This window comes from Falco naumanni, chromosome 13, assembly GCF_017639655.2.
Source record: "Falco naumanni isolate bFalNau1 chromosome 13, bFalNau1.pat, whole genome shotgun sequence".
NCBI lineage: Eukaryota > Metazoa > Chordata > Aves > Falconiformes > Falconidae > Falco > Falco naumanni.
Genome location: NC_054066.1, coordinates 1130183 through 1141088, shown reverse-complemented (window position 1 = coordinate 1141088; position 10906 = coordinate 1130183). Strand labels below are relative to the sequence as shown.

The 10906-nt window shown below is 49.2% G+C and overlaps 1 protein-coding gene across 10 annotated transcripts in view; it reads right to left on the bottom strand.

Annotated features, from left to right (window-relative positions):
* Positions 1-3582: 3582 nt before the first annotated feature.
* The window catches only part of FARP2 (FERM, ARH/RhoGEF and pleckstrin domain protein 2), an 81023-nt gene continuing 73699 nt past the window's right edge, over positions 3583-10906 (bottom strand). For 5 of the 10 annotated variants that reach the window (XM_040613607.1, XM_040613606.1, XM_040613609.1 and 2 more), the window contains 5 exons: positions 10177-10295; positions 9308-9471; positions 6901-7008; positions 5906-6057; positions 3583-4704 (listed from right to left, as the gene is read on the bottom strand). In XM_040613607.1, coding sequence (XP_040469541.1) covers positions 4614-4704; positions 5906-6057; positions 6901-7008; positions 9308-9471; positions 10177-10295 — 634 coding nt within the window. In that variant the 3' untranslated portion in view covers positions 3583-4613. Of the gene's footprint in view, positions 4705-5905; positions 6058-6900; positions 7987-9307; positions 9472-10176; positions 10296-10906 lie in introns of those variants that run through there. The other 5 variants (XM_040613610.1, XM_040613612.1, XM_040613614.1 and 2 more) reach the window with 5 other exon arrangements.

Sequence of the window (10906 nt, the reverse complement as noted above, 5' to 3'; positions counted from 1 at the left end):
TAACGGGAGTCGTTCTGGTAAGCAGGGGACAATAAGGGAGGAGGCACCAGAACAGCTCCAGCGTGTTGCATTAAACACTTGGTAGGAACTACTGCAAAAACTTGTTCTTGTTTCTTTTAGGCCATAAGGCAGGGCTCTGTTACACTGAATGAAGGGCAGCCAGCCAGTCCTGCGGGAAGCAGGGAAGACCAGCGGTGTTTACCAGAAAGAGTGCGCCCTCAGCAAGGTTGCAGATGACACCAAGCTGTCTTGTGTGGTCATTGCACAGGAGGGAAGGGATGCCATCCATGGGGACGTTGACAGGCTGGAGAGGTGGGCCCGTCTGAACCTCATGGAGTCCAACAAGGCCAAGTGCAAGGTCCTGCACAGGGGTCGGGGCAATCCCAAACACAAATACAGGCTGGGTGGAGAACGGATTGAGAGCAGCCCTGAGAAGGGCTGGGGGTGCTGGTGGACACGAAGCTCAGCATCACCCAGCCGTGTGCATTTGCATCCCCGAAAGCCAGCCGTGCCCTGGGCTGCATCCTCAGCAGCGTGGCCGGCGCTTCTCCCCCTCTGCTCCGCTCTGGTGAGACCCCCCTGCAGCGCTGCGTCCAGCCCTGGGGCCCCCAGCACAGGAAGGGCACGGACCTGTTAGAGCAGGGCCAGAGGCTGTGAAGGGGATGAGGAGCCTGGAGCACCTCTCCTGCGGAGACAGGCTGGGAGAGCTGGGGCTGTTCAGCCTGGAGAAGAGAAGGCTGGGGCAGACGTGCTGGCGGCCATCCAGTACCTAAAGGGGCCTGCAAGAAAGCTGGGAGGGACACGCAGTGACAGGACAAGGGGGAGCAGTTTGAAGCTGAAAGAGGGGAGATTCAGCTTAGCTATTAGGAAGAAATTCTTTGCTGAGAGGGCGGCGAGGCGCCGGCACAGGCTGCCCCGAGCAGCTGTGGGTGCCCCATCCCTGGCAGCGCCCAGGGCCAGGCTGGACGGGGCTGGGAGCACCCTGGGCTGCTGGAAGGTGACCGTGGCAGAGGGGCAGAACTAGGTGATCATTAAGGTCCCTTCCAACCCAAACCATTCCATGATTCTATGATATGAAGCTTTTTTGAAATGGAATGAGACCATGCACTCCATGAGTTCCTCTCTCCCTTAACGTAGATCTTGCTAGCAAGAAACTTAGGAGTAAGAACCAGTTGCACTCTGTTCTTTCCTAGTGCTCTTGTTAAGGAAACTGCTAGTGACGGTAGCAAAGAGAAAAACACTCCTGCAGAGTTCTGATAAAGTAAAACCACTACAGAGTATTTCACAGAAGAACTGATATGCCACTGAAATTCTCATCAGTTGGAAAGCTCACCAAGGTGGGAGGTAAGCAGTTTTGCCAGGAATAGTGAAGTTTCTGACTTTCATAGCCTGCGCTCTTGCATTTTAACTGCAGAGACATTTGAGATTTGTATTCTCCAGCCAAGAAGGGACTTCTGCTGCCTGCTGTCCGGCTCTGTTTCTGTCAGCTGGTACCCGAGGCTCCTGTTGCAGGGATGGCACCTCAGTCACTGTGACAGCGCAACCATCCTCAAGACAGGGACTACTGAAGCAACTAAAGGATCATCCACTCTCAACTTCTCAAAAATCTTAAGGAAGAACTGTTGCTCACTGCATCTCCCCTGTAACAGGAGTTTTAACTACTCTTCTGCTACACATTGGTGGCAGGAGGATAAGTAGGGCATAGATGGTCAAACTGTGGATTAGCCATGTACCTACCAGTCATGTACTCACACCACTGGGATGTGTCTTTCCACTGTGTTCTTTGATCATTTTTTTAAATGTCAGAAGTTGTTTCCTTGTGTTACAGGCAAAAGCAGTGTTGCCAATGATAAAAGACAGAAAAATAAGCTGGGGGGGTGGGGGGTGGAAGGCCTGCAAAGGAGCACAAAACCCAAGCCTCCGCACCGCTGGCCGAGGGCGAGGCTGGCTCGAACAGTTCCTTCCGCCTCCCGTTAATACCCGATACGTGTCAGTCTGATCTTTAACGCATGTTGCTAGAGAGACCAACGGCTGATTCGTGGAGGTAATTTAGACAAAGTGTAGCTGATGTTAAAGAAGTATCTCTGTCAAACAGTTAAAAAAAATAAAACCACCAGGGCCAAATACCAGGCTCTTTCCCCCTTAGGCAGAAAACACTGCACCCTCTCACGCAGCGCTTGCAGAAACACGTTTCTCCTGCTCTCCTGTCCTCCTCTTCTGGCAGCCGGCCAGGCCTTGCTTCCGTAATGTGCACGCAAGAGCACACGCACTGCCCTTCAACAACCACACCTTGCTTTTGGGGACCCCAGGGCCTCGGCCCCCAGCCCGCACAGTCCCCAGCACGTGCTGCAGAGGATGGGTACTTTGTCCCCCCTGCATGACTCTGCATTTGTCCTTGCTGAATTTCAGGTGGTGTTGGTCAGTCCCTTCCCCCTGCCCTGCCCCTTGCTCCCCAAGCCTGGTGGCACTCGGGCTCCTCAAAGGTGGCTCCACCAGCCCCTCCACTTCACTGACATGGTGCTGGATCTCTGCTGTGGATGGAGCAGAGCTTGATGCTGCAGCAGCCAAGAACCGGTCTTGAAAAACTACTTGAACACTATAAAAATATTTTGATTATTTTCAAATGGCACTAGAAAGCCCTGCTACAGCCGGTGAGTGCAAATAAAGGTTGGAGTTAAGTGCCGAGATCCCCGGCTGCTGACGGACACCCTGCCCCCCGCCTCTGCAGCTTGCTCCTGCAGAGCCTCCCTGCCAAGACCAACAAAGGGCAGCAACTGCACGGGAGAGTTCTTGTGAGAGAGGAAGGCTCCTGCTGAGAGCCTCCAGTGTGCGACCACGACAAAGGAATAGTCGATATCATCCAGGAAAACTACTGAATGCAAAGACTCATTAATCAACAGTGCGAAACCTCTTCTCTCAGTCCAAGGAAAAGCAACGCTTCTGTGCAGCGATGCCCATCTTCCCACGAGCGTGGCCAGTGACAGGGATGGCAGACTCAGAAATAAGAGGCTGAGAAGAGTTTTATACAAAGATGCTATTTACTTTCAACAGTCATATTCAGCTGTGTTATAACATAACTAGTCAATTCACATGTATACACCTACAGTAGTTACTTAAAAAATATGAATACACTAATAAATTAAATACATTAACTTAGATGGGACAATGGTCAGTTAACAGTGGTAGCGAAGGCTGGATCTGCAGTCACTTGTCTTTCTCTACACAAATGCCAAGTGAGCAGTCTGGAAAATCCTTCTGGAACCCCCTCCCCGTCGCCCTCATCCTGCACGTGTTTTGGACCATAACCTGAAACAGCCTTGGAGAATGCACAAGCTGGCCTCTGTACTTCCCACTTCACACTCCATCCTCACAACATGCAACACCTTCCTTGATCTTTCACTACACCACTTCATTGTTCCTTCTTCTAGTACACAAATACTTTTCTATCTAGTATAAATGCAGAGTCCCTAGAGCCAGTCAAAGCCTCGTCCGACAGCATTTTGTGGCACTTAGCTTATTTCAGTCCTTCCATGGAGGCAACCAAAGGAGACAGCTTTACAAAAACAGAACAAACTGCAAACATTTCAGATTTAATATAGCGATTTAATACAGTCCACAGACACTAATGCTCCATCTGGAATCCAGTGACTTTTACACCTTCATGAGAAATGGAAGATGGATCCCACCCCAAATGTAAAAGGTAAGAACAGGGATTTTCAGAAGTTTTTGCATGACAAGCCACAAGCAACAGTGACTTTCAGAGAAGCTTGTTCTGCGTTGCTTAAACGCCTTGAAAAGGTCACCCACATCAGAGTGTTTGCCATCCCATGCCTTAGGTAATGCCTACTACAGGATAAAGAAACTCGGGAGCTGTAATAGGAGACGAGCGATTTAACCCTCTCAGCATGCGCCACAGCAGAGTTCAGCGGAAAAACCCACGCGCCCTACCTGTACCGACCCACACCACACTGGAACAGCTTAGCAGAGGTTCACTCCTCCTGCTTCCCCCGGAAAACTGCTGCTGGGGCTGTTTCCAAAGAGCAGAGCTGCAGTTTCTGTTCAAAATGAACTGTGTTTAAGCCAATGTATCGGTGGATTCCCTGTTAGTCTGAGACGACTGCCGGCAGGTTGATGATAACAGCAGCAAGACCACAGCTGTACAGCCAGCCGTGCGCAGCGTCAGGGGAAGGGAACTTCTGGGAGCCAGTAAACCCTGGCACCAGCAGCTGCCAGCCAGCTGCACCACTGACGGCTGCTATTTTTTTCCCACGTATGCTGACCAGCCAGTCAAAATGCAAAACGAAGGTGGAATTTGCCTTCAGGGCAGGCAAGGGTGTTACTGTACAGGTACCGGAACAATAAACCTTCCACAAGGCGTGCACACCGGCGCTCTGCGGTTGTTAGGTTCTCGCTAAGTAGGTTCAACTGGAACAGACCTGCACTTCCATACCATTGGGAATGGATGTGATCCCCACCTGCAACTCCCTCAATCCCACTTTCCATACTGGGTGGAAATGAGCCTCCCAGTTCTTTGCTCTATCAACTCCAGACACTCCTGTTTCCGTCTGCCTCTTTTGTTGATGTTTACAGCAGAGATCCAGCTCTGCCCTGCTTCAGTCTGTGTGACTGTCCTTCTCATCCTTTGGCATCAGCAGGCTCGACCTGGCTGGAGAGCTGGTGGCTCTCTTGATCACCTCCATCCACCTGGCAAGAAAAGGACATGAGAAATGCTCAACCTCTCACTCACAGATGCACAATCTCGTCCTTTGGTTACGAGCTGTACCCCTTTCACCAAACCTCATAAAACATCTATTTTCTACCTTTCTTTTACAGTTCTTTTAGGAAAATAACTCTTCAAATGAATAACTTGGGATGTGGCAAAATACACTGCAGAGTGTGGCTGCCTGTCCAGGTAACAGCACTCTGGGCTCCAGAGAGCTCTTGTGAAAGCACACTGGTAAGTATACGGAAAGCTTTTACCAAGAAGGACAGGCTGACAAAAATTTTCCATAGTCAACGGATTGCTTTTCTTACAATACATTATGTAACAGACTTGCTCATATGGAAGAAAGGAAAGCAACAGTGAAAAAAGGAAGATGAACATCCATTGTGAATTAGACATTTTTTCCTTGAAATCACTACACGAGACCAGTGGATTAAAAAGCACAGCTCTGCTGTCTCGGGTAGCTGACGGGTATGTTGCTCACAAGTGTGCGATACCCTCCCAAGGAAGGGGGAAGTACGTGACACCTTCTCAATAAAACCACACTCCAAAACAGCCAATACCGCCCTGCACAGCAGAACACCAAGTGAGGGTTTTCAAAACCTAAAGTAACAGCAGAGTTTTCTAGACGATGCGTTTTAAACATGGTTCACTGGACCACGTGTGGAAGGCCCTACCAACACGGCTAAAAATAATTATTGAGAAAGCAATAATAAATAAAGTGAATGAATAAATAAAGTGAAAAAATAAAGTGAAAAGCAGCACTGCACATGTTGCTCTCAGCCTTGTGTTATAACTCCTGCTCCCAGAGGTCGGGGCAGGATTCTTACCAGAACTCTCATTAACCTAGAAATCTGGCTGCCAAGACTAGTGGGGCTGAGCCCCTGACAGCCCTTCTGCCCACACTGCTCCCCAGCTCCCAGGGAGACCCCGGCTCCTGAGACACGGCACAGCCTACAGCAGCTGTAGGAGTAACCACCAGCTATGTCCTACCATGAGGACGGTTCTGGCAGAGAAGGGATCCCCACGTCATCGGTAGGAAGAGGAAAGGAACTTTTTATTACTGAGGATGTGCTGTAAGGACTAGGAGGTAGTCAGGAGGAAAGACAGGGCTCTGGATGATCAACCAGGGAGTTAACTGCATGTTATATACCAAGACAGACAAAGAAAACAGAAAATTACCTCTCAAAGGTGTATTTGCTCTCAGCCCTGAAGAAATACACATGGGACTTGAACTGCAGCTTGAAGACATAATCCTTCTGAATGCCGTCTGCCTCCACAGGGGAGCTGACTGCGTAGCCAAGCAGCGGGAGACTGGCCAAGGGATAATCATCCTGGAACAGCCCAATAGCCCAGCCCTCAGTGCAAGGCATCCCCTCCAGCACAACCCGTCCCACTGCGCACTCACACTTCTGTACTGTACAGGTACGGTTGTTGCATTTTTGTTTAGGAGAGAACAGAGGAGGAGCAGCCTTTATCTTTTGCAAGGCCTCCAACAGCTGATAATGAAACCTTCCCCCCACTCCTTTCACTGCTTTATTATTATTTTTTATATATATATATATAAATTATTATTCACTTGCTGCTATTCCCCTGCCCGTCGCTGCCTCCCAGGCTCCCCGCTTCCCGCTCTGCACCCTGTCTCTGGAACTCCAGAGAGACCCCCAGATCCAACACTGGAGCTAAAATATCCCTCCCAAAAGAAATGCGCCCTCAAGGCAAGATGCCCGAGTAAAAAAAAAAAAAGTTTATTGGATTAGCAAGATGAAAAGGCACAGGTTCCACTGCAGCACAGTGCATTACCAGGCAGGCGCTGAATGCACCACGGGCAGAGAAACCCCCGATGCCCGTTTAACCATCCTGAAGCCCAGCGAGGAGCAGGACAGAGACTGACCAGAGGCTGCCAATTCCCTCACCTCCGTAAGTCACTGCGTGAGGAGACGTTTTCCCCCTCGCTCACAGAAAGTCAGTACCATCGACAGACTTGGAAATCCTGATTAAATTCTGCAAGAAGGGCCCATGGCCTTACAGCAACCGGCCTCATTACAAACTACCTCCTCTTCCGCTTGTTATCCTCCTTCAAACAGCAGTGAGCTGCACCTGGAGCAGAAACCCGGGGACCTCCAGCTTCCCCCCGACACCCCGGACACGGTCCCCCCTCAGCTACACTTGCTCACCTGGTGCGTTTTGTAGAAGAACAAGCAGAAGTTGGTGAAGACAACCCACAGTTTCTGCCAGCCATTGCTGTTCTTGAACTTCCTCAGCAAGTATCCAGAGAGCTGGTTCTAGCACAGAATGAAAACTACCATGAAACCACAGAAAAACAACCTTCAGGAAAAGACAACAGCTGCCGCAGATAAAAAGCTGGAAGCCGCCTGCTGTAACCGCCCCTGCGCTTGCTCCCCCGTTGGAAAAGGTCTCCCGGACCTTTCACATGGTGACTGAGTGACTTTGTAGCTTCAGTTCACTAATTCACGACTGTCTTCTTATGAACAAATTAGTGATTCCTCTCCGCTAATAGCAAGTTCCCCTTAAGGTTTAAGTGCTTGCTGCATCTCAGTGTGGTGTCTGGCAGCACAGAGGAGGGTGCTGCATCGACTTGTCCCTCCAGCAACCGGGGAACGGGGACAGCCACAAGGGTGCCCATCCCTTTAGCCACCCTTATCCACACGCAGAGAAACATCAAGCAGAACACACTGTGTGAAAAAGAAAATAAAGCAGAAGAAGAAACGGAGAGTGCCGGAGTTGTGGACAAGCTACATGTGGCAGCTACGCAAAGCCAAGCTCAGCACGGCAACTGGGCTGCAGGGAAGTTGAACATTCCCAGGCCTTGGGAATCACAGTCACCCAGCGCCTTCGCAGGAGGATAAGGAAACCTACAGCATGGAATGACGGGCAAATGAGTTTTTTAGTTAGAGAAAAAGACAGTAGAGAATTGTTTGAGGAAACATAAACAGGAGGAAATCCCGTGTCAACAAGGCAACGTTAAACGCTGCCGCTGGCTGGGGCATCCTGACGCAGCGCACGTGGCTCACTGAGCAGTTACGAAGAGAGCAGCAGCACATTTTCCTTGGCATCCCACGGCTCCTCCCCACCAGCTCAGAACTTGAGAGGCATTTTTACCTGAATCATGCACAGGTAATCAGACAGGGATAGGCTCTGGTTCCGGTACCAACAAACATGGGTGATTGTGTTGGGCCGTTGGGCCTGGCCCAGCAAATAGCGAGGAGGAAGCTCTGGAGAAACAGCAAGAGAGCAGAAAACTAAGCAGAGAAAAGGGGGAGAGAAAGATAAAAACAGAACATTAGGATGAGAGAAGTGATGCAAGAAAGGCGTCTGTTAAAAGAACATGGATTGTGGAAAAAAAATTATGGCATTAGTCCATGGAACAGAACAAAGCGAGAGGGAGCTGCAAGAACTCACACGTTTAATCCCAGAGCCTGTATCAGGGGTGGTCTCATTATCTGGGTACAGAACAGCGAGATTGTGCCTTTCACAAGGTTATCAGCTGGGAAAGGAAGGCTTGTCCCCTCCAATAGAAAATACTTCCTTTGCCAGCTAAAGTGCCCAACTTCTGGATGCTAAGCCAAGGCCACAGCCATAGAATGTCCTTTACTGAGCTGACTGATACCGTCTCCACATCACGAAAACCTCAGAGCTTCAGTGCCCCAATTGTAACTCCTTCCACTAAACAAAAAGTGCCTTAACCGCAGGGCAGGGAAAGCAGGGAGGTACAAATGGATGCAGCACCCTGCCTCATTGCTCTTGGTCTAGTTAGCGATCTACTTTTTCTCTTCACGGTTTTTAAGCGTCCTTCCCACTTCTGGAAGTCTTCCAAGCACGCCAGCCTCCAGGAGGGCGTCCTACCCAACTGACCTTGCCAAACTGCCGCTTCAAGTGAAAACGCAGCACTGGCACAAGCAGCATTCTGCATAAGGAGTGCTGAGCAGACATCTGTCTTGAAATCTGCAGGATTCAGTACCAAAACGTGCTACCAGTTACCAGTGCTGCCTCCAGCCACGCTGAGTGGAAAGACCCACGGTAACGGCAGCTCACACAGTACGTCTACGTCCACCACGACACGACACCATGCCGTAAAATGGCACTTTCTAATGCTTGCTGCTCACCCCTGCCAGTGAGGGAAGGGCAGAGACGCTGTATTCCCACTGAACGTGAAGCACTCTTCTTAATTCTGGGTACAATACAGCAGCTAACCAGGCCTCACTCATAGCAGAGTCAGAGTCTCTAAAGGAAAATACCATGGGCAGGTAACTCACCCTCCAGCAAGGCTAATGAAACCCAAAGGAGTGCCGTAAGCCCTAGGATATCCCGGGTTTGCTCTAAAATTTCCCTCCTTCGGTGCCTTTGCCAGAGCAAAGCCCTCTGCAAGGAGAGCAGAGCGTGTGTGTGCAGACACGCAGACATGCACAGAGCGGGGCAAACACGCAGCGGCCTTTTAACGGCCCACGCTCTCCCACGGACGCAGACGTTGCCAAGGCAAAACGGGAGATGGAGTGGAGGACGAGTGGCGGCCGAGCGAGCCAGGACAGACAGAGTGAGATGAGCGCTGCGCCCTGTGGGTACCTCAACAGCCACACTGTGGTCAGTCATGGAGACGCTTGTGTTGCGGTACCAGCACACGTGCATGGTTGTGTTGGCACGGTGGTGGCTCTGCCTGTCCAAGGAGCTACGAGAAGAGTGTATGTCATCTTCGGACTCCTGTTCTAGAGAGACCTCATCAGAGGATCCTGGGGGAGGAGAATTTGGCAGTTGTTTAAGAAAACTGTGCAATACAAAGAGCAAGAGAAGCAGGGATTCCTGAGAAAAACCGTTTTTTTTCTTGCAATGGTCCAGTTTTAAAATACGCCAACTTGAATTGTTTGTACAGCTCCTCAAGGGCCACTCTGAGCAGATCATTCTGGCTTTCATTACTCAGCTCTGCTTGGGGCAGCTGACTCAGTACTGTGTAAAATACACAAATAAACAAAAATCCCCACACTTCATCTTCAGTTGATTCTCAGTGAGGAACAGGAAGAAGTGGTCCAAGAAGGGACACTACATGTTTCAGCACATCCATAACACCACCAGAGACAGGCACAGGAATGCTGGGCTATAAAAGCTGATCTCCAAAGACACCGCATTTCTGGACATGAAAATACACTACATGGTTAAGCTGAGAAAAAATATGTAAGAGACAAGTAAGAACCTTACAAAATTAGCAATTCTGCAACCGGAACATCTCTGCAGTCTTTAAAGCTACCAGGAATGTCAGTCTAGGAAGTCTATGATGACAAGCATGTTTCTTTTGATTAAATCAACACAAACCCACAATTAACTGCCTATTATCATATAAGTTATAAAAATACTCCATTTATGTCATCAAATTCACAACAGGAAAAATTAGAAGGACGTGACAACTGATGCTTTTCAAGGAGGCAGGAAACACCACTTACTGTTGGAGCGATTGCATACTGAGTTCTCCAGAAGCATGTCAGATTTCTCAGTAGATTTCTTGGCCATTTCAATTGCCATGTTTAGGTCTTCCATCCACTTCCCCATCTCCAGGCGGGTACTGCAAAACAAACAGTGCAAACAAGAGACCACCCCAACCTGGAGACGTGACGGTGTACAAGTCACTGGCCAATACAAGGAGCAGTCCCTTTCCACTAAATAAAAATAAAAATTCCTCCAAGGTCAGATAAGAAGCTGACCTCATACAGCCTTCACCTCTATTTTCAAGCCTTGAAAAAAAGACTAAAATAACCATCAAAAATTTGGACTTTACAGCAAAGAGTGCCACAGAGTATTTCCCTCTGGAGCTATCAGACTCAGGAGAGGAATTATGTGGTCGAGGCCATCACTATTCTTCATACAGAAAGCTTCAGAACTGATAGGTTATTTCAAACATGAAATCATGTCTTCACTCCAAAAAGCATTTTGGAGATGGGTGGTATGACCATACTGGAAACAATTTTTTCAAAGGATAAAAGGCAACCTGACAGACAGCACATCCTTTAGAAGGGATATAGGATTTACCTTACATCTCAAATCAGTAAAACAGTGTAGGAAGATGAGGACTTCTTTCACTCCACCTGGTTTCCAATCACACGGCTCGCACAATGATTACAGGGAAAGAGCTTTGCAGCTCATAAACGTGTATCTGTATCTTATCAGTATGCAACA